This window comes from Dipodomys ordii, unplaced genomic scaffold (genome assembly GCF_000151885.1).
Source record: "Dipodomys ordii isolate 6190 unplaced genomic scaffold, Dord_2.0 Scaffold19, whole genome shotgun sequence".
NCBI classification, from domain to species: domain Eukaryota; kingdom Metazoa; phylum Chordata; class Mammalia; order Rodentia; family Heteromyidae; genus Dipodomys; species Dipodomys ordii.
Genome location: NW_012267235.1, coordinates 4,957,802 through 4,981,420, shown reverse-complemented (window position 1 = coordinate 4,981,420; position 23,619 = coordinate 4,957,802). Strand labels below are relative to the sequence as shown.

The 23,619-nt window shown below is 44.1% G+C and overlaps 1 protein-coding gene and 1 pseudogene across 1 annotated transcript; one reads left to right on the top strand and one right to left on the bottom strand.

The window, feature by feature from the left end:
* The first annotated feature begins 2,780 nt into the window (after positions 1-2,780).
* Positions 2,781-3,703, top strand: LOC105983253 (annotated as a pseudogene).
* Positions 3,704-7,085: 3,382 nt separating this feature from the next.
* On the bottom strand, positions 7,086-21,491 carry Mks1 (Meckel syndrome, type 1). Its single transcript, XM_013013474.1, has 18 exons — positions 21,343-21,491; positions 20,820-20,929; positions 18,940-19,010; positions 18,462-18,617; positions 16,907-17,004; positions 16,590-16,718; positions 15,904-16,008; positions 15,206-15,314; positions 14,645-14,701; positions 13,150-13,192; positions 12,838-12,903; positions 10,157-10,227; positions 9,822-9,891; positions 9,612-9,719; positions 8,798-8,931; positions 8,435-8,517; positions 8,252-8,349; positions 7,086-8,157 (listed from the first exon to the last, which is right to left on the bottom strand). Exons 1-18 carry the CDS (start codon positions 21,420-21,422, stop codon positions 8,066-8,068), a joined length of 1,680 nt encoding a protein of 559 aa, XP_012868928.1. The 5' UTR covers positions 21,423-21,491; the 3' UTR covers positions 7,086-8,065.
* Positions 21,492-23,619: the final 2,128 nt, after the last annotated feature.

The following is a 23,619-nucleotide window of genomic DNA, read 5'->3' as shown; positions in this document are numbered from 1 at the left end:
CAGCTCTTCAGCTCAAGGCTAGCGCTCTACCACTTGAGCCACAGCACCACTTCTGGCTTTTTTCTTTTTGCTTATGTGGTGCTAAGGAATTGAACCCAGGGCCTCATGCATGCAAGGCAAGCGCACTACCACTGAGCCACCTTCTCAGCCCTTGTTTTATTATTTTTATTTATACTTTTCTTAGTCTCTATCTCATTGATTTCAACTCTTAATTTGGTTATCTCACTCCATCTAGTAACTTTAGATTCAATTTTTTCATGTTTTTCTAGCAGTTTTAATTGCAACATTAGATTGTTTACTTGGTCTGTTTTATTTTCTTGATGTGGGCACTGAAGGTAATAAATTTGCCCCTTGGGACTGCTTTTTGCTTGTGATGTGTCCTCATTTTCATTGAATTGTAGGAACTTTTTAATTTCTTCTTTAATTTCTGTTGTTACTCAGGTGTTGTTCAGAAGTGTGCTGTTCAATTTCCATGTATGTGAGTAATTTCTACGGTATGCTTTGTTATTGAGAACTAGCTTGATTCCACTGTGGTCAGATAGGATACGGGGGATTATGTCAATCCCCTTGTATTTGTTTAAGTTCCTTGTATAAACTATGATATGGTCTATTTTGGAAAAAGTTCCATGAGCTGCTGAGAAGAATGTGCACTATGTCATTTTAGGGTGGAAAATTCAGTAAATGTCAATTAGTACCACTTGAAATATGTCTTCACTTAATTTGGTAGCTTCTTTGCCAATCTTCTGGTTGATAGTCCTATCCTTTGGTGAGAGTGGGGTATTAAAGTCTCCTTGTATTATAGTATTTGGATCTATTTTATTCTGTAAGTTTGAGAGTGTTTGCTTATTGGGTGCTCCAATATTTGGGGAGTATAAGTTGATAATGGTAATATCTTCTTGGATTGTTCCCTGTATTAATATGTCTTTTTGTATTGATTTCAATGAAAAGTTTATTTTGTCAGATATCAGGATAGCTACTCCTGCTTTCTTGCTGGGGACATTTGCCTGTTACCTCTTTCTCCAACCCTTCACTGAGTTTGTTTGTATGTTTGGCTGAGAGGTAGGTCTCCTGAAGGCAACAGATGGATGAGTCTTGTTTTTTAATCCAATCTGCAGTTCTTTTTCTTTTGATTGGTGAATTGAGCTGTTAATATTTATGGTTATTATAGAAAGATGCACTGTGTTTCCCATCAATTTCCTATTTTCCTAAGTTTTTCGTCTTTCCTTTCCTCCTGTGCTTACTAAGTTGGACTTCTAGTGATACCTGTCTGATGAGGATTCCTGTTCTTGATTGCTTTCTTCAGGTTGTGTTCTCCAATGCTGGCTTATTGTTTATGAATTCATTTAGTTTTTCTTTACTATTAAAAATTTTAGTTTCTCCATCAAATGTGAATGCTAGCTTTGCTGGGTATATCAGTCTGGGCTAGCAGTTACTGGTTCTCAAGGCTCATATCGTACTTTCCCAGGCCTTTTTTGCATTCAGTGTCTGTGTAGAGAGATCTGAAAGGATTCTGATTTTTCCCCCATTATACTATAGCTCCTTTTTTGTTTTTGCTGCATGCAAGATTGTTTCTTTATTATTCAGATCTATCATTTCTACTATAATGTGCCTGGAAGTGTTTCTCCTGCGATCCTGCTTGTTAGGTGTTCTATATGCTTCTGTTACATAGGTAAAATGTTCTCTTTTAATATGGATGTAGAGTTGCATGCATATGTGTAAATATGTTGTTCATTCCTGATTCTATCTATAGAGAGCATTTTAAGGAGCTTTTATTAGTTGAACTTAAGCTTTGGGCACTTAGACAGCTAGTAAATATTATAACAAGAAAGACACACGATCACTTCAGGATTTAGAAAGGTTTCCTGGGCTGCTGTGTGAAAGGTAGATGAGAGTACTCTTCAAGTGATGCTCATCACAGATTTTTAAATTTCATGAATCTCTCCACTTCATGTCCATCTTGTCTATAGACCCAGAGGAGCCTGTTCACTGAGAACAGAAAGGAATTGCATAAATTATGCATCCAGTTGTGCCCAGAGGGACCCTGCGAGAATTTTCATAGCTTATAACTATACATCCACCCTGCAGCCACAGCAGTTCCACAGCAAATACTGACTATGACAAGGATGGACACTGCTAGACACAAAACAAGTTGGGAAATTTAGGATCCTAGGACCCTAGGATCTTTTGACTGAATTGTGCACTAAAACCATAGGTACGTGGAAAGTCTGTTGACATTTTGATGTGTTAAATATGTGAATACTGCTAAAAACTTAAAGCTTAGACACAGAGAGACATCTTTAGGAGTCTTCACAAAGTAAGTAGTGATTGCCATATATTCTTGCAGTCTGTTCTAGAATTCATGTGAGTCTTTCTGTTTAAACCTACAGAAAATTCAGCTGAGCCTCTCGGTGGCTAACTTACAGATGTGGAAATGAACCTCTCGATAAAACCAGTGAGTGAATCTGAAAAAAATGGAAGACCTGAACTCCACTCCTCATTTGCCTTAATTCAAGTGCCTTCCCACCTCTGTGTCAAACTGCATGGCAGGTGGCATGTTCTCCTGGACGGTTTTCAGGTATCTCATGAACGTGTCCTCCAGCACCCACTTACCAGCTCTTCAGAGACAAAGGCAGCCATAGATCTCAGCGTCTTCCCATGAGGCTCATTCTCATACAGATGTGAACAACTTGGCTCTGAGCCTCTGCACACCAGAAGGGCAGCTGCTCACCTTATGCATCTATATCTAGGGTTCCTTCTTCTAGGTTGATGGAGATGACAGCATGGAACCAGAGAACTTCATGTGGGTGTCAGAATTTGTCTTGCTGGGACTGTCACAGACTTGGGAGCTCCAGCTTTTCCTGTTTCTGGTCTTTTTGTTTGTCTATACCACCACTGTTGTGGCAAACCTCCTCATTGTCACAGCCACTGCAGATGCTTGGCTCCACACCCCCATGTACTTTCTGCTTCACAATCTGGCTGTGTTAGACCTCTGTTTCTCCTCAGTCACAGCCCCCAAGATGCTGGTGGACGTCCTGTCTGAGAAGACAACCATCTACCAGGGCTGCATGGCCCAGCTCTTCTTCTTCCACTTCCTGGGAGGTGCCGTGGTCTTCTTCCTCTGTGATGGTCTATGATCAGCTAATTGCCATCTCCAGGCCACTTCACTGTCACCATCATGAACACTCAGCTCTGTGTGGGACTGGTGGTGATGGCTTGGTCAGTAGACTTTGTCCACTCCATCATCCAGCTTTCTCTGATGCTCCCCTTGCCATTATGTGGCTCTAATGTTCTAGATAACTTCTACTGTGATGTTCCTCAAGTACTGAGGCTCGCCTGCATGGACACCTCCCTCTTAGAGTTGCTCATGATCTCCAACAGTGGCATGCTAGATGTCATCTGGTTCCTCCTCCTCATCTCCTACTTGATCATCCTAGTGATGCTCAAGTCCCACCCAGGGGAGGTGAGGAGGAAGGCAGCTTCCACCTGTACCACACACATCATCGTGGTGTCTGTGATCTTCATTCCAAGCATTTACCTTTATGCCCGTCCCTTCACTGCCTTCCCCATGGACAAGGCTGTGTCCATCAGCCACACGGTCATGACCCCCATGCTCAACCCCATGATCTACACCCTGAGGAACCAGGAGATGCAGGCAGCATTGAAGAGATTAGGGATACATGGGTTGCTTTGTAAAAACAAATGACCCTGGGTAAGCCTCTTTTTTTTTTGCCTGTTTTTGTGGTTTGTTTGTGCTGGTCCTGGAGCATGAGCTCAGAGCCTGGAAGCCATCCCTGAACTTTTTTGCTCAAGGCTAATCCTCCATCACTTGAGCCACAGCTGCACTTCTGGCTTTTGGGTGGTTAATTGCTGATAAGAGTCTTGTGGTCTTTCCTGTCTGGGCTGTCTTCAAACTGTAATGCTCAGATCTCGGCCTCCTGAGTAGCTTAGGTTATAGATGTGAGTCATGGGTGCTTGGCTTGCTTGTTCTTTTTGTAACTTGAACAAGCCTATTATATCTGCTCATTCATGTGTCTGTATTTGCTGCCTTGTATATGCAGAGAATGGGTTTTGAAACTTAGGAATGTACTCTGATTTTTAGTCAAAGGAAAGTGTTATCTTTGTGGTAAAGGCTTATGATAAAGCATTCTGACATTCTTGCAAATATGAAATATTTACTTGCTCCTGGAGAATCACATTCTCACTTGTCTCTTCCTGATCAATACAGTTTTCTTTTATGACAGCATTTCCTCCTGAAGTGCATTGTTACTTTCTATTGTATCTCTTCTCAGCATCTCCTTTTGGCTTGAGTTGAGAATAGTGGCCATAGCTAATGATTTTTAGTCTTAGTCCTTAGTTGGAAGCTCTCCTCCTCAGCTACCAAAGTGACATGCTCAGATGATCTACCTCAACTGTTGGTCTCATGGTATCTTCCTTATCAAGTTGGTATAAAACAATGTAGTCCCAATAGTGTCACAGATTTTTTTTTATAAGATACAAATTGGTGAAAAAATATTTTGGAAATCATAGAACCTATGTGAAAAATCATCATTATCTTGACATTTATACCTTCATTTGGGAATTTTTTAGCCAATACCAGGGTTTGATCTCCAGACCTCACATTTGTTCAGCTTCATGCCTGGTTGGTACTTTACCAGTTAAGCCATCCCTCTAGCCTAGGTTTTTGCTGGTTATTTTGGTGAAGAGTTTCATGGACTTTTTTGTCTGGGCTGGCTTCAAATCACAAACTTCTGCATCTCAACTTCAGCCTGTGTTCCACTTGTCTAGTTGAGAGCTGTATGTGTACTTATCCAGAGTTCTTTTTTATTAACTTGATTCTGATGTTCAATATGGTGGCAAGACTATCGATGACAGTGCCTTTATAGAAATTAGAAAAAGACATCTACTTCACCAGTTTGATCTAATTTGACACCAGAAGCACAATACAGGCTGGATTTCAGCCTCTCATATCCACTCTTGGTCAAGTCCAGGAATAGACCAATATGGCTGGAGTATATCAATGAAACATTTTGTTGCTGGTGGTAGTGGCGGTGGTCCTGGGATTTGAATTCAGGGCCTGGGTACTGTCCCTGAGTCTCTTTGTGCTCAAGGCTAGTGCTCTACCACTTGAGTCATAGCGCCACTTCTGACTTTTTTAGTAGCTTATTGGAGATAAGAGTCACAGAGGGACTTTTCTTCCCAGGCTGGCTTCCACCCACAATCCTCAGATCTCAGCCTACTGAGTACCTAGGATTACAGGCCTGAGCCACTGGTGGCCAGTGCAATGTAGCTTTTTATTTCACAGCTCTGAGACATCTATAAACTACATAAACATTTTCTTGCTTCTCTTGCATTCTCTTTCTTTTTCCTCTTCTGTTGGTACTGGGGCTTGAATTCAGGGCCTTACACTTTTGCTTGGCTTTTTCACTCACGATTTGGCTGTCTGTTTTTGTCTTTCAGTTGTAGGCCTTGACTTCAGGACCTTGGTGCTCTCCCTGAGGCTCTTTGTCAAGGCTAGTGCTCTACCACTTGACCCACAGTGCCACTTTCAGTTTTTGAGTGGTTTATTATCAACCTTAATGTTCTGATCATGAGAATAGGGCCAAGGATTCCATTTCCAGAATCCCTGGGGACACAGAAAGACCCTATTATGTCACCACTGTCTTGATGGGGGCAATTGGAACAGAGTAGATAACGAAATCTAATTAGGATGTGGTCAGCAGCTCTACCACGGCTAGTTTCAGGCTGACCAGAGGAAGGTAAGAGGGAGGTTTTTGGGTATTATAGTTGAAAGAAGCTGGAAGCTTCCTTCATGGCCCAACATCTAGATATCAGAATGTCAGGGTCAGGCTTGCAACAACCTCTATTGACTCAGCACCAGCCTGGCCAAAAGCCCCAGATTCTGACAAACGTAAAGGCACAAATCCATTTCCTGATCCAAGAGCTATGACAGGCTAGGCCAAAACAAATACATTCAGTTCATAAATCATATTCAGGTCCAATATGCCCTGTTATGCATGGAGACTATGTGAGTAATACAAAATAGGTATGTCTCATTTTTGTATGGCACTTATAGACCTTCAGGGGGCTGGAGCTTCATCAAATCCAACCACAGGGACATAAGTAGATAATGTATATAATAATGTTAAGATCTGAGCAGGCTTTGGCCACAGGTAGCAGCCTCTTGCCCCATAGCACTGCACCTCCTGTGTTTAAACAGTTGGTTGGGTACAAATGATGCTAGCACAGTAATTATAAAGACAAAAATACAAGTTGAGCATCTTCAATTTTGTCGCTTTATATGGCCAACAGAGTTTTAACTTATGTTTAAAATGTAAAACAAGGCTGGGAAGTTGGCTCAGTAGTAGAGTGCTTGCCTTGCATGCTCAAGGCCCTGGGTTCGATTCCTCAGCACTACATAAGCAGAAAAAAGCCAAAACTGGTGCTGTGACTCAAGTGGTTGGGTGCCAGCCTTGAGCTGAAGAGCTGAGGGATGGCACCCAGGCCCAGAGTTCAGGCCCCATAACCAACAACAACAACAAAAAAGTGAAACAGTGAATAAGTGCAAACTGTGAAGTATCTTTAAGTGTCAAATTTACTTCACTCTTGTAATTTTTTTTTTTTGGGTCGGTCATGCGGCTTGAACTCTGGGCCTGGGTGATGTCCCTCAGCCCTTCAACTCAAGGTTAGTGCTCTACCACTTGAGCCACAGCACTACTTCCTCAAATTTATTTCACATATAAAATAGTTTACTGAATTCTAATCATATTTTTAAGATTTAAGCTCCTCCTTTTTAAACTTTTACTTGTTCATTTTGGCAACTTCTTTTTTTTATCCCCACAATTGAATCCAGGGTCTCATAGGTGCTAGGCAAGTACTCTATCCCTAGGTAGTACTCTCTGCCTTAATTGCTCATTTAAAACCTTACCTGTTTCTTGTGAAGGCAATGGAGCTTAAACTTAGGACCTCATGTTCTCAATTGTCTTTTTTTGCTCAAGGTTGATGCTCTACCGCTTGAGCCACACTTCCAGTTGGACCTATTTCTTAATTATAAAGTGTTTATTCATTTATAAAGCTTGTAGCTTGTGAACACTGAATGAAACATATGTACAGTATCTGGCAGCTGGCAGGTGCTCATTGAAAGATAATTCCCTTCAAACTTTCTCCAACATCTCTTGACTTACTGGTAGGTTCTGGAGGCACAAATGGGTGTTTTTACCAAGAGACAACACAGGACTCTAAGCTGAATTTCCTTGTCTTGAATTGTGATACTGGCATCAGCATCATTTCAAGGGGCTTCTTTAAGGCCAACATCTACCCCAGGGCTTTGTGAGATGCAGCAATATTCTCAAGACGAATTTGTCAGCCTGGTGAGGTACATGAGGCTTCTGTAGGTAAGAAGAGGTCTGGTCTGAGTTAGACAGGCCCTGACATTAAGAGGAGTAAGAGCCCACAGAACATCAGTTAGTATAAATAGTTTATATGTACAAAGAACAATAAAAGATACTATCCAGCTAGCAATAAAGACTAGAACTTCTTCCAGCCTTTTTTTACTCTAGAAATAAATCATATTCTAAACTTAGCAAGCCCTAAGCAATAGAACAATGCAAGCTTGGAAAAGAAGGCTGAGACTCACAGTCCAGGGTCTTGAGATCGTTCTCACCTCCTCCTTTCTTGGAAGGAAGCAGCCTTCCTTTTTTAGACTGTGTAACAGGAGATCCCTGTAGTTCTTTGGTCTCAGTAGAGACCAGAAGAGAAGTTGTGTCAAGATCAAACTAGTTTAGTGCTCACTTCAAACTACTTTCAAACCAAAAGTCTGCTTTGTTTTGATGTCCATTTATAGGTGCTGAACTCTGGAGAGGTCTCTAGGGTCCCTAACTTTACCTCCACATGGCAGGAAGAATACCCTGCTGAAGACTAGACAGAGGGCCATCCTGGGAATGTCCCAGCTCTTCGGGTTCCTGGCAGGCCAATATAGTCTCTAATATGAAAGACCAAGAGAAGGGAGAGCACTGCCCTCAGACATCCCTTATCTTGTCCTTTTGCTGGAGGCCAGGGGTGCAATGAGTCAAGAGACCAAGGTTCCCGAGGGGCTCACTAGATCCTGGGGGAGACTTTCTCGGGCCTCCTGCATGCGGCGTCGGGCTCGATGAAATGCCTCTGTAAGTGGGGGAGACAGAGCCATGTTATCAGCTGCTGTAGTGCACAGAGGAACATGGCCCCAGGTGGCCAAGTGGGGGCAAGAGGAACCTACCCAGCACACTGTGAATGGAACTCTGCTGGCTGAATCCTTCCAGACGGTCCAATACACTCCGCATCCTTTTCCGGAGAGAGCTGGATTCCATGAAGGCTCTGCAGGGAAGCCCATCACACAGTCAGAGCTATTCTCCAGCCTTCAAGGACAAGAAGCTCACAGCAGAGGACCAGGGCGACTCACCTGGACTGCTGCAGACAGTGCAAGTGGAAGGTGACGCTTCCTGTGGTCTCAGTGCGGAGTCCAAAGCGGCTCAGGCGCTCCCCCTTGGACACAGTGGAGACGGGATCTGTTTCAGCAGTCTACACCTTGGGAACCACACTGGCTTTGCTACCATTCCATGGTTACAGAAAGCAACTCTAAGAAAATCTCATTCCATCACCTACATCCCAACCACTGAAAGGCTAGATTGTACCAGACTCCCAGCCTCAGGAAGGAAAGGACTAAATAATGCTGAAACAAGGAACACGTAAGGGAGGACACTTAGTTCAAAATAGAAATAGAAACCTAACTTCCCAGCATGAAGTCTCCCCAGAGACGAATCACCTTGAAGGTCCCCGGCACCCGCACGTAAGAGAGGTCCTCCAACTCCAGAGAACCACCAATGAAGAACCTCCTCAGCTCAGCCACTGGGCTAAGTTCCACAGGCCTCCATGTGGAGACTGTCAGGGTGTGTGAACCTGTGCAAGAGAAGAGAGGAAGAGGACAGGTCCACAAAGGGCATGTGGCCCCATAACGATTCATTCCCCAGCAATGACACAGGCCTCCATGCCACCAAAGCACCTAGTCTAGTGAAGATGTGACCTCAGATGAATGTGAGTGTGAGTAAGGTTAAGAGTTCCTTAAATCAACCAGAAATCAATCAGACAGGAATTCAAATGTCAGCTCTGTCAACTATCACTTATGTGTCCAGGACAGTGTATCAACCTTTGTGAGCCTCCTGGTTCCTTTATCTAGTAAAATGGAAATAACGGCAACATCTACACCTCACAGAATGATTAGTAGAAAGATGAGAATAATTTAGTAGAGTGCCTAGCACCTAGTCACAGACTGTCACTTTCATTTCAAAATGAACACCACAAGCCTGTTTACCATACGGCTTCTCCCCCTCAGCCACCAGTCCAGTCAGGAGAACACAAAGCAAATAACAGGTTGTCAAGCTGCTTGACCACAAAAGTCGTCCAATTCCACTCAGTTGTCTCAAATGTCCTCAAAGGAACAGGAATGAGTCAAGTGAATGCTCCTAATTCCTAATTAGCCCTACTTCTCACCAGAAGCATTTGAATCCTTGGGAGCACTGAACTTGTTCCTGAGACCTAGGACAGGTGGACTCCCTTGAAGGGCAGGGACAAGAGGTTACCTGGGGTGGCAGGCAGCACCACAGCCCCATAGCCTTCCACCCGGTACCGCTGCCAGAAGTCCAGGGAGAGCACCTCACAGTAGAGCACAGGCCACTCCAGGAGAGCATCTGGGAACAGAGAGGGAACTGTCGGGGCACTGAAGACTTTTTGCCAAGAGAGGGAACTGGCTGAGGAGAACTGAGGCCACGATCAACTGCTGAGCTACTCACCAGCGGATTCATCCTCGTGGAGGAAAAAGGCTTCGAATGTGAATGGATAGGAGAAATAAGCCACCTTGTCCTAAAAACAGAAATGTCACATTTTATATTTGGTGTCACAGGGTAGACCAGGCCTCTGCTTGAGGAATTTGTTCTCCTTCAGGCCAAATGACAAGATCACCTTCTCATGAGACACAAAAGGACAGCCAAATAGAACAAAAGAGAACCCTAACCCAGGCAGCTCTGCAGAGCCCACAGAGAAGTTTGGCCCAAGGGCACGCCCACTAGCCTGAGAAGCCTCAAATTCATGGTGGGAACAGATTCCCATTCCCTTCCAGAATCCTTACCATTCCCAGGGACTTGGTGGCACAGGTCTGTGTTACTCCTGACAGCTGCTGTACAGCTGGACTTGACCAGTCTGAAAATCAAAGACCAGATACAATAAACGCCTCTGGGAGGAGAGTAAGACACTGAGAAAAAGGCAGATTCATTTATTCACACTATGGGTGAATAATTCATATATTCACTCCTACAATGTGTCATTCATTTACTGAGTGTTTGTTATGTGCTGGACCATCTTGGGGATATCTTGGTAATCAAAGAGAAAAGATCCCTATCCATCATGGAGCTAACATACTGGTATGCAAATGGGGAGACCTAGGAGAGGCTCTCAAGGGGGGAAATGCTGCACTGAAAACAGAGCTGAGTAACAACACAGAGACATGTATACTCATTCACAGTGCGGGTGGGAGAATGCTTCTTAAAAGGAACACAGGCGGGCTGGGAAATTGGCTCAGTGGTTGAGTGCTTGCCTTGCATGCATGAGGGCCTAAGTTCAATTCCTCAGCACCACACAAGCAGAAAAAGGCCAGAAGTGGCTCTGTGACTCAAGTAGTAGGGCACTAGCCTTGAGCTGAAGAGCTGAGGGATAGCGCCCAGGCCCAGAGTTCAGCCCTCACAACCGACAAAAAAAAAAGGAACACAGGCATAGCCGGAGCCAATGGCTCACACCTGTAATCCTAGCTACTAAGAGGCTGAGATCTGAGCATCCCAGTTCAAAGCCAGCCAGGGCAGGAACATCTGAGAGACTCTTATCTCCAATAAACTACTCAGAAAACCCGAAGTGGTGTTGTGGCTCAAGTGATAGAGTGCTTGCCTTGAGCTGAAGAGCTGAGGGACAGCGCGCAGGCCCAGAGTTCAAGCCCTGTGACCAAAAAAAAAAAAAAAAAAAAGGTTCCAGATAAAGGAAATGGTCCTAAAAATGGGAATGAAGCTGGCAGTGTTCAAGAATAGGAATCTAGAAGGCTCTATGGGAGAAATAAACAGTTTATTTAGAGGTGAATTTTTTATTTCTTCTAAGTGGGAGGGGAAGCTGTTGGAGTTTTGGGCTCAAACAAGACCAGTTTGCCTTTTTTTTGTGGGGGGGGGGGAGTTTGCCAGTTTTGGCATTTGAACTCAGAGCCTTGGCATTTTCCCTGAGCTTCTTTTACTTAAGGCTAGCATTCTACTACTTGAGTCACAGCTCCATTTCAGGCTTTTTGGTAGTTTATTGGAGATAAGAGTCGCACAAGCTTTGAACCACGATCCTCAAATCTCAGCCTCTTGAGTAGCTAGGATTACAGTCATGAGCCACTGGTGCCTTTTTTAAGAGCTTCATGTAGGTATGGTATATGCAGAAGATGAACACTAAGAGAGAAGAAGTAGGAGGATAAGCCAGAAATAATGCATTGGCTCAGGCAAGAGATGGTGGTAGCTTGGTATAGAGTGATGGGGAAAAAGACAAATACAGTGAAGCGTTTTTGTTGTTTTTGCCAGCACTAGGGTTTGAACTCAGGGCCTCGTGTTTGTTCTTAACTACATCTCAAGCCCAGCTTTTTGCTGGTTATTTTAGAGGTGGAGTCCTTTGGAAGTTTCTGCTGGAACTGGCCTTCTCTCAGCCTCCTGAGTGGCTAGGATTACAGGCCATCAGCAGTGGCTTGGGACAATTTTTGAAAGTGCTAACAGAATGGATGGACTGACTTTAAGGAGTGAAAGAAAATGAGTAATTGAGAATATCTCCTAGATTTTTGGAGTCAGCTAAGTGACTGACATCATTTTGCTAAGAGAGGGGAGATCAGAGAAGGGAAGTTTGAGGGAGGAAGGAAGAATTAAGACTATTCCTTGAGGCCAAGACTATTCCTTAAAGCTCATGACTGTAATTCCAGCTACAGAGACTGGCAGAACTATAATTCAGCTTTAGCAAAAAAAAAAAAAGTTAAAAATTAAAAATAATAATGAGGCCCTATTGCAACCAATAAGCCAGGAGTGGCAGCACATACCTGTGAGTTCAGCTACTTGGGAGGCCATAGATAGGAAGATCATAGTCAGGTCAGCCTGGGCAAAAAAAAATGCTACTTGGAAAATAACTACATTTTAAAAAAGAAAAGAAAAAAGTCTAGGGGTATATGTCAAGTGAGAGCTGCTGTTTAGCAAACATGAGGCCCCTGTACCACCAAAAAGAAAAAAAGGAAAAAACAAAACAACACACTACTTCTTAGTCATGTTGTACAGAAATAACAAAGAGGTAAGTGGATATGAGTCTGACATGGAAGAGGTTAAGTTTAGTGTAGGGGTCTGGAAGTCTATGACATACAGATAGAATTTAAGCCACAGGATAGATGTGATCACTTAGGACAACAACAGGTAGAGAGCAGCAAAGGTCTAAGTTCAGAATTAGATATTCTCATAATTTAAAATCAACAGAGAGGAAGGAAGAATCTACCAAGGAGCCTCACAAGCCCCTAGTGAGATGACAGGAATGTGGCACAGTGTGACACAAAGAACAGAAGTGTGACAGATGCTGCAGTAAAGAGAAAGGTGAGTAGTCCAGTAATGTAAAGGCAGAGAAATCCCCATTGAAACTGGCAATGACCTAGTGACCTATAACCTTGAAAAGACTGGTACCAGTGGGAGTGGGAAAGGAAGTCTGGCTGAATGCCTGCAGAACTGTCAAAACAGGTATAAGAACAGACTTAAGGATATTACTTACTAGTAGTTGGTAATTCTACAAAGAAGTGGATATAGAGATTGTCATATTCATAGCCTTGGGCTGAAACTAAAAGAGAAAACAGGAAAATTATTTTAGCTTATGACTTTGCCATGCAACCCAGTCCTAAGGAACCCACATGTTCTGGAATAAGCCTTTTGAGGACCCAGAATCCTGTATGGTTCCAGGAAAGTATCATCACTGTTTCCAATCACAAACCAAGGTATGGGGTAACCCAAGATGGGATAGATTACTCACAGCTCTACCAGATTCATACCTAAGTATTAAGAGGTCTCTGTCAGACAAGACACTTACCTACCTCTCCATTTACAAAGAGCCGGAGGGCACCCGGGGCTGTCTAAGGTAGAGAGAAATGGACAATCAGGAGGCCTGGAAGTTACCAGTAACTTCCCAGCCCCACCCACAAATCTGAAGAGGAAATGACACACAATTCTGGACCCCACTAATGCCCTTTCTCCCCACCCTGACACTTCTCCACAGACCATCTCCCTTTCTAAGATGCACAGGAGAAAAGCACGCAATTTAAATGGCAGGGAGGAGAATGTAGTATGGGAAATTATCCAGGTAAGAAAAAAAAGAGCACCTCTGGTGTGCAAAGGGAAGCTGAAACCCTTTAGATGGTTGAGGTCAAGCAGCTTAAGCTTTCTTTTAAAACTATTTATGTATCTGTCTCATCTGATTTGTGTGTGTTTGTTTGTATGTGTATGGGTGAGGGTGTGTGCTGGTACTAGGACTTGAACTCAGGGCCTTGTGCTGTCACTTGGGTATTTTTCAGTCTGGGTTGGCACTTGAACCACAGCTCCACTTCCAGCTTTTTTGTCAGTTAATTGGAGTCTCAAGAACTTTATTCCCTGGCTGGCTTTGAACCACAATCCTCAGATCTCCAGCTTCCTTAGTAGCTAGGATTACAGGTGTGAGACACTGACACATGGATCTTGTCTAACTCTTTAACATGAATGTCTATTGCTCAGGAAATATAAAAATAATAAAAGTTAATTTTTCAGAGACTGAGACAGGCATGGGGAAATCAGTTGGCAGTTCATCCTTGTTGGTAGATCCAGAAGTGAAACTGGAATGAGGGAAGACACAGAACAGGACATGATAACTGACTTAAACCAGGTTTCTTTTGTTTTGTTTTTGCTAGTCCTGGGGCTTGAACTCAGGGCCTGGGAACAGTCGCTGAGTTTTTTTTGCTCAAGGATAGCACTCTACCACTTGTATCAGAGCGCCACTTCCAGCTTTTTCTGTTTATGTGGTACTAAAGAATCAAACCCAGGGTTTCATGCATGCTAGGCAAGCACTCTACCACTAAGCCACATTCCCAGCCCCAACCAGGTTTGTTTTTAAAGAGCCAAAATATATGACCAGCAGAAATGACATTCAATTCAAATGGAGCATTCTAAAAAGACATTTACATGAAGGGTAAGAAAGGTATTTTTCATCCTCACATATATTTTTTGATTAACTATAAAGTAACACATAAATGTATTACTGATAAAAATTCAAAACCACCTAAATTTGGGAAATAAGTAAAAAGTCCTCGTAGGTTCTTCTCACTACCCAATATGACCTACAACCTCTTATCCCACCTCTCCTGTGTGGACCCTTTCACACCTCTCCCTATGCATTAACAGTTTTCTTTTCGTATGCAATGTTTTAAAATAGTTCTTTGACTTTCTTTTTAAACTTCAGAGTATGTTTTGGAGGCCTTTAAGAGAGGCAATATTACTTATCCAAAGAATATCTGGCTAACACAGCTCACAGTGCTGCAGGAAGCCAAGCTACCCACCATCTCAAAGTCCGTGCCCACGAGGCTGCTCAAATAATCCTTGTGTCGGCCATAAAGCTGAGGAAACAAAACAAAACAAACCTCAAGATGTGACTCAAGCCAGGCCAGGGGTCAGTGCTGAATGGGAAGGAGAAAAGAAGCAATAACTGGGAAGGCCAGTGGGAGTGGGAGGCCCTATAATCCCAGCCACCAGCCACTGACATTTTGAAATGAAGCACAGAGGCTCTGGAGTGAGCTGGTCTAGGACTGAATCTGGCAACTCAATCTTTGTTTCATTTATAAATGGTAACAATAAAACTGCTCACCTTAGTGTGCAGATCTAAATGAAATATGTGCTCTGCATTGAGCATAGTCAATGTACAAATATATGGATATATATGCTCTTATGATGTTGCAGTGAGATCAAAGCGTTTTTTCTGCTATGTCCACTATGCATCAGGGTTGGATGAGCTGTGAAGAGCAATGGTCCTCCCCAGCAACCATAGAATCTGCCTCAGACAAGGCCTCTTCTCCAGGTGCCAGGACTCCTCCCCCTGGGACACAGAATGAACTAGCTCTCACATCCTTAAACACACGCTGCTCCCGTTCCTCCTCCTCAGGCTGGGCGAGGGAGGACACGTTGTCGATGGTGTACTTCCACAGCTCCTGCTTCTCCCCCTCAGTCTCGATTCTGTAAGATCAAAGCCACAAAAGCACCACTTTTGATGATGAGAGACCAGGCCCTCCAGACCCGGACCAAGGATTCAGCATCACTGGCCACACAGCTCACTTGGCAGTACAATGCAATGAAGACAGTCAAAATGTCGACCAGGAGAAGGAAATAAAGTGGCAAAGCAGAAAGGGCACCAGAGAACAAGTCCAATGGAAACCCTGGCTGCACAACATCCTTGGCACCTAGTTCTTACACCTAAAAAGAGACAATGGGTAGGTGCTTTCTAACTTACAGTTCTGTTCTCTCAAACAGAGATGAAGAGATGAAGCCCAGCCTGGCTGAGTTCACCTCCCACACTGGTCAGTCCCATCTCAGCAGTACAGAGACTCCTTTCTACTTATCTACATGGCTAATATGATTCCTTTCAAATTGCTTGCATATTTTCTGTTAGATTCTTAAAGGCGAATGATCCAGAATTGAATATGAACTACTGCCTGGGAATTTGGGAACCGATGAAGGGCTTTCTGGGAATCTGTTCAACTATGATGAAGAATAAAAGCCAAGGAAGGAATGCTAGTTTCTGCCACCCCTTCTTTCCTCTCCTCACCTGTAGGGTCCTTTGAGACCAGTGAAGTCAGGTTTTACTGTGATCACACCGTTGCTGTCCACCTTCAGAGTACAGAGGACATGTTCATATGTCTTATAGCCAAGCCTAGGAATCAAGAAATCATCATCAAGCGGGGCGCTGGTAACTCATGCCTGTAACCCTAGCTACTCAGGAGGCTGAGATCTGAGGATTGCCATTCAGAGCCAGTCCAGGCAGGAAAGTCTGTGGGACTCTTATCTCCAATGAACCACCAGGAAACTGGAAATGGCACTGTGGCTCAAAGTGGTAAAGAGCTAGTCTTATCAAAAGAGCTCAGGGACAGTGCCAAGGCCCTGAGTACAAGCCCCATTACTCTCTCTCTCTCTCTCTTTCTCTCTCTCTCTCTCTCTCTCTCTCTCACACACACACACACACACACACACACACACAATATCACCACCAAGATTCCCTCCAGGGAACAAGGAAGAGACTTCGGGTGGGGGGGAGAATGGTGGACACAGGGACAGTTATCATTGTCAAATGGTATCTTCTAAGTACAGTGAAGAAGGTCCTCCCTCCCTCCTTTCTTCCCTCTTTACTTTCCTCCCTCCTTCTCTCCTATATGCTCCAGATGACTAAAAGAGAAAGGTGATAGTGAACGACAGAAAAGGGTAGGTTCTGAGCTGACAGTGAGAAGCTTCACTTACTTTCCGTAGGGCCCTAGGTCTGCCATGATATACATCGTCTGCAGAGGGGTATTAATGACATGGTTGTTCTTGATGAACTCCTCGGAGGGTTCCCAGGTGATGATGCGTGACTTGAGGATGCCACCCTCCCTGGAAGGGACCAGAGGAACTGTCATTCCCCTGGATATAACTCCTGAAGACGCTGAAGGGGAACGTAGGGGAACATACCCCAGTGGAGGCCCATAGCAGAATAAGAAGCTTGAGCTGGTGGAAATGCCGACAACCCTGTCATGAGGGGACCACAAAGGCCTTCCGCGCCCCCACAAACTCGCACTCACGTCCCTCGCCTGTCCTGCCGCCGCCGTCTGACATTGGCCATTCGCTCGACCAAAAATGATGGCATCTCACTGGCTGAAGTGGTCATTTTCTGACAGTGCTGGAAAAAGAGAAATGCTGTGAAGGCCATTTGATCCAGGCCATATAGGGCCAAACACCTGAAGGGAAGCCATCCTCTTAGGACCTCCTCCCAGACCTGAAACTCAGGGACAGCCTCACAGATACACATGCAAATCAAGGGGAGCAGCAACACAACAACCCAAAGAAGGTGTCAAGGTCTTTGCCCTAGGATTTAGAAATGTTATTTATGTTCATCTTAAAATTGATCTATGGGCTGGGAAGGTGGCTTAGTGGCAGAGTGCTTTCCTAACATGCATGAGGCCCTGGGTTCGATTCCTCAGCACCACATAAACAGAAAAAGCCAGGAGTGGTTCAAGTGGTACAGTGCTAGCCTTGAGCTGAAAAGCTGAGGGACAGCACCCAACCTCTGAGTTCAAGCCCCACGACCAACCAAAAAAACAACAAAAAGTAAAATTGATCTATAGTCTGAGTGAATACTGACAAAAAACCTGGGTTAGTTTGCTTAGGAGATACTGAAATAAACTAGGAAAGACTTCACTTGGATAACAAAGGACATTTCGATTTGCTTTTCTGAAACAGATAACTCTTTATATGCTACCAACTCCTGAAGAAAGCATGCCAATCTCTCAAGACTACTCATTCAACATCTGCTCCTTGCAGACATCTAAAGGGCCACAGGAAAAAGACAATCAGAAAATATAGGCTCTATCCTCAAGGTGGGTTCTTGCTGCTGTTGTTACTGTTTTTCCCAGTAGTAGGGCTTGAATTCAGGGCCTGGGCACTGTCCCTTAGCTATTCTGCTTAAGGCTGGCACTCTACATTTGAGTCATACCTCCACTTTCAGCTTTTTGCTGGTTAATTGAAGATAAGAGTCTATCAGTTGGCTGGGATGTAGCTCAGTGGCAAAGCACTTGCCTAGCAAGTGCAATATCTTGGGTTTGATCCCCAGTACCAAAAATGACAAGACAAAAAAAAAAAAGATTCTATCAGATTTATATGCATGGGCTGGCTTCAAACCATGATCCTCAGATATCAGCCTCCTATGTAGTAGGGTTATAAGTGTGAGTTACCAGCCCCCAGCCCCCAAGTCATTTTAAATATCCCTGAGAAAACAGGACAGATACAATGACTGAAGAAAAATGTAAAACAAGTCTATAAGAGAAGGTGACATAAGCATATGGAGGACATAACCATTTCCCATGACTACAGTGGATCTAGATTTTTCTAGGTGCACCCACCTATTTATCACTGTGCATACTGCCAGCTTCCCTAGACTCCAGCAGGCAGAGTGCAGTAGTCATACCATCTGCAAACTATGCGTGGTCTACTCTAGCCTGGCTGCTAGCAGCTCACTGAAGCTTTGAGACAAGCTACCTCTCTCCCACTATACCAGGCTTCTGATTTAACACATAGAACCAGGGAGGCCAGAAAAGTAAGGCAAACAAAGAAACTATGGTGCCACACAAAGAATTATACCTCTTCCAAGTTGGTGTATCTATCGGAGTCAGTGTAGGTAAAGATTCGTCGATTCTTCCTGCCACCAGAACTCTCCAGTTTGAGGATCTCTTGGCGGTACTGATAATCCAAGGGACTCTGACATGCTGCTTCATTCTGGTACAGATCTACTTCAAACTGAGGTCACCATAAGGAAATAGCTATATCAGACTTTAGTTCCTGTAACTGTTTTGATGCTGGTCAAGTAGTTGATGCTACTTGACATGTTTTCATAACCAGTTCTCCTTTGTTTAAATAATGGAAGGCAGGAGATCCAAGAATGTCAAAAGGTAAAGAGACAGGACAAAGGTAGCCATAGTATTATTTTCCCCCTTGTAAACAAACAGGACAAAAATAAATTGTCATACTTTTCTAGAAATCAGTTTGACAGTATCCATCACTAGCCAGGTACAGGTAGGGAGGTGGAAGTAAACTAAACAGACAATTGATGCTGGCTTACCTGGCTAAAGAGCTTCTCTTGCCATCCAATCACAAGCTCTTCTTCTTCCTCCTCCTCTGGGCGGTGTCCACCTCCAAACACAACAGTGAGTCAAACACCTGAATCAAATCAGCACTACTTCTTGCTCTGTGGATGTCTATAGCCCAAGTCTCTATTCTTTGTATTTATTTTGTAGGGATAGGATCTTGCTGTATAGCCCAGGCTGGCCCTGAACTCTTAATTCTACCTTAGCCCTTTGAGTGATGGGATTACAGGTGTGAATCACATGTCTGGCTTCAAAGTCATGGCTTTTATATTTGCTACAAAATCTACTGGATTTTTCAGTGATTTATTAAGCATTCAACCTAGGCAATGTTTCATGCTAACAAAGCTATGAATATAATCCAGTTTCTAAGAGCAGAATACAAGATTAGAATCTGAAAGTCTTAATCATTACTCTAAATAAAAAGTACTGGGGCTGGGAAAGTGACTAAGTGGTACAGAGCTTGTCTTGCATACATGAGGCCCTGGGTTCCATTCCTCAGCACTAAATAAGCAGAAAAAGCCAGAAGTGGCACTATGGCTCAAGTGGTAGAGCGCTAGCCTTGAGCTGAAGAGCTGAGGGACAGTGCCCAGGCCCAGAGTTCAGGCCTCACAACCAACAAAAAATAAATAAATAAATAAATAAATCAGGAGTGGTAAGTAGGCCCTGAGTTTAAGCCCCAGGACCAACAACAACAAAAAAAAAACTCCACATTTTTTCTTTCCTATTCCTGAGGCCACATATAGAATCCTAAATACTAAGGAGATTGAGCATCCAGAAAAGAAAGTCTAATAAATTAATTTAAAGAACTAAATCTAATAAACCCCTGAGTGTGCCATTTTTTTTTTTAGTCCGGTCGTGGGGCCTGAACTCTGGGCCTGGGCACTGTTCCTCAGCTCTTCAGCTCAAGGTTAGCACTCTACAACTTGAGCCACAGTGCCACTTCCGGTTTTTTTCTTATGTGGTGCTGAGGAATCGAACCCAGGGCCTCGAGCATGCAAGGCAAGTGCTCTACCACTGAGCCACCTTCCCAGCCCCGAGTGTGCCATTTTTAGAGATACATGCTTCCTCACTGGCCCACCCTCTTTTCCAGAAATACGTCTGAATAGAAAGATAAAACAACCTAGGTGCCAGTAGCTAATGCATGTAATCCTTCCTACACAGAAGGCTGAGATCACAGTTTGAATCCAGCCCCAGCAAACTCTTATCTCCAACTAACCAGCAGCAGAGATGTAATTCATGTGATAGAGCACCAGCCTTGAAGGAAAAAAGCTAAGCAAGATCTTGAAGCAGTGAGTTTATGCCCCAGTTCAGGCACAAAAGAGAAAGAAAGAAAAGAGGAAAGAAGGAGGGAGGGAGGGAGACAGGGAGGGAGGCAGACAAGGAGGGAGGGAGGGAGAAGGTAGAGGGAGGGAGGGAAACAGGGAGGGAGGGAGGGAGGAAGAAAGACTAGTAACTAAAATGTTTATAAGTATACTTAAGAGTTTGGAGAATATTTTTCTATTATATAAAAAATGTCACAGCTGCTATTGAGGTTGTCGGGCAAGTTTATAACATATCAAATGTATGGCATTTATTTCCCTACATTTGATCACAATTTGGATCAGTATGCTGATAGCAGAAATGTCTTAATTTTCATACATAATATGATGCAGTAATTACAATTCTCTAGGTTTGAGTCGTAGTTCCACCACTTACTATCTATGTGATGTTAGGCAAAGAACTGTACCTCTTTATACCTTCCATTCCTCCTTAAAACACACACATACACACACATCTACTCTTGTAAAAGGTAATTCTAGTGTCCCAGACCCCTTTCTCAAACTCCAATGAGTCTCATCACCACCATAACACCCACTGGCAGTTGGGTGAGGCCTAAAAGTGGCCAAGTCTATGAGGTCCTTCCCAGGCTGGACAGCAGGTTGATAGTGAAGAAAGCTGCTTGATGTGATTCTTTGCAGATGAACTCTGTCAAGAAAAGAGAAGCTCCAAATGAACGTTACAAGGCAAACCACCAGGCGACAGACAGAGCCAAGAAGGAGGGGATCAAAACTGAGGAGGTGGCGTTGCCTGGCGGGTGGCACAGGCCCCCCAGAGAGGTGGCGGGCGGGACTCGGGGGGTCCCACTGGGAAATTAGAAAGGGTATGTTGGGGACGGGGCTCTGCGGGACTTGGGAGCAACACGTTCTTGAAAGGAGTGCTAAGAAGCTGAGGCTGGAGAAAGGTCTCAGGCAGAACGGGAAGAAGTGCGGTGATCCGGCCGGAAACAGTCGGAATCGTAACCGGAAGTGGGAACAGCGGGAGCAACTAAAAGTTCTGGCTCGGATCATCTTAACAGTATACAAATCGTGGGGGTCCCGCGGCTAGGGTGGTGCGACTACCGGAGGCGCAGGTTGCACACAGGATCCCGGGAGCGATACACGGCCTCTCCGGTGTCAGTGTTCCAGATGGTCTCCGCCATGACACTCCCGAGGCGAGACGACGCGCGACTGCGCCGGAAAGCGCGCCGTCCGGTTCCCCTAGCAACGGAGATGCTACCCTGGAGAAGCTCCGGTTCCCCTAGCAACGGAAATGCCGTGCTGGAAAGACTGCGCGTGCGCAAACCGCCGCAGCCCTTTGCTTGGGCAAGCGCAGTCCTCCGGTCGAGCTTTGAGGCGCGCACTGTGATAGGCCGGAGTCCTTCCGGTCACAACTTACACAGTGTGCGTGAAGAAGGGTCCCGATGATGGGACCAGACCCGGGTGACCTAAGTCCTCTTCCCACAAAGACACACTTTGGAAACTTTGGCCAGGAAATTGGTGGAGGTGACTTGAAAGAAGACACATTTCCTAGCGCTGGTGGCACATGCCTGTAATCCTCACTACTCAGGCTGAGAACTAAGGATGAGGGTTTGAGGCTAGCCCGGCAGGAAAGTCTGTGACTCTGATCTCCAAGTAACTTTGAGCTCTGGCTCAAAGTGGTAGAGCTCTAGCTTTGAGCACAAAAGCTCAGGAACAGCGCCCAGGCCCTGAGGGTAAGCCCTATGACTGAATGGAAAACACACACACACACACACACAGTTCTTAAAACAGGAAAGATATGAAGCAAACATAAAAACACGTTTTTGGAATTTTTTTCCAAGGGTCATGTTGGTATTTACTGAGCTAGAGAAAGACAAGAAAGCCAACAGGAGACACAAGGAAGCCAGTAGTAAAGAAGGAAAGATGTTTTTATGAACTTATTTTTCCCTTGGGTGTGTTATTGTTGGATAGCTAAGTCATGCACTGAAAAGTCACGCCTCTTCGAAAAGCAAACCAAGTGACATTCAAAAGTAATGGTTCACTGGACTATCAAAAGGACACAGCCTCAATTCTGCTACTCCCCCACAGAGGAAGCTATTGTCCTCTCAATTCAGGAATCAAACGTTACCTTGATGGTATGTCATTAGAAGCACTGGTTATCTTAGCCTCAAGTTGCATAACACCACAAACTTAACATAAACAGTACCCTTTATTTAGGACCTAATAAGGCCTGAGCACTTTATTTGAATTAACTTCAGTCCTCATTGAAACCTCCAAGTAAGCATTTTTATTCACACATTTAACAGATAAAGTTAGAGAATGCCAGAAGTTAAGAGGCCTGCTAAGCTGGGCACTGGTATCTTATATCAGCAATCCCAGCTCTTCAAGAGACAGATCCATCTAAGGTTTGAGGCCTGCCCTGGCAAATAAATCCGAGAGACTCTTACCTCCAATTAACAACAACAACAAAAATGCTAGAAGTGAAAGGGTGGCTCAAATGGTAGCACCACCCTTGAGCTAAAAAGTTAAGGAGAGCTTGAGTCCCTGCATTAAAGCCTCAGGACTGGCACAAAAATAAATAAGCCAGTCACCAGTGGCTCACACCTGTAATCCTAGCTACTCAGGAGGCTGAAGTCTGAGGATCATGGTTCAAAGCCAGCCTGGGCAGAAAAGTCTCTGTGAGACTCTTATCTCCAATTAACCACCAGAAAACTAGAAGTGGCGCTATGGCTCAAAGGGACAGTGCCCAGGCCCAGTTCAAGCCCCATAACTGACTAAAATTAAAAAATTAAAAATAAATAAGTATTTTCTTTCTTTGCTTCTCTCTTTCTTAATATTTTCCAGGAAATTACAAAAATATTCAATAAAATGCTAATGTCAGTATTCTCATTTTCTTTTTCTGTAAGTTTCTGCCAGTTATAGGATACTTTCAAGTTTGATTTTGTTACATTCCTACCTGGACTTTCTAAATCATTAACAATCTTTTCAAAGTCAACATTTATATCCATACTATCAGTTTGAGTCAAAGTTTTGGCTATTGTTCTAAAAGAATCATTTGTCTCTAGCTATTGGAGTTTAAGTTTGGTGGTGATTCAAATTCCTTTGAGTGCAAACTCTCCTCAGTCCTGTCTGAAACTATGAGATGTGGTAGTTAATAGTTTGCTCCACAAGTCATTGTTTCATTCAACATATATTTATTGATTGTCTTGAGGTATACAGTATACAAAAGTTTCCAACCTCAGGGCTGGGAAGGTGGCTCAGTGGTAGAGGGCTTGCCTTGCATCATGAGGCCCTGGGTTCAATTCCTCAGCACCACATAAGCAGAAAAAGCCAGAAGTGGTGCTGTGGCTCAAGTGGTAGAGTGCTAGCCTTGAGCTG

What these genes read in the sequence shown, in the direction of transcription:
- Mks1 (XM_013013474.1), bottom strand. Translation starts at nt 21,422, where the DNA reads ATGGCGGAGACCATCTGGAACACTGACACCGGAGAGGCCGTGTATCGC. An exon ending in GACCTAGGGCCCTACGGAAA is followed by an intron (nt 16,009 to 16,589) that starts GTAAGTGAAGCT and finishes CTTGATTCCTAG; the next exon opens with GCTTGGCTATAAGACATATG. An exon ending in CCACCAAGTCCCTGGGAATG is followed by an intron (nt 9,892 to 10,156) that starts GTAAGGATTCTG and finishes TTCTGTTTTTAG; the next exon opens with GACAAGGTGGCTTATTTCTC.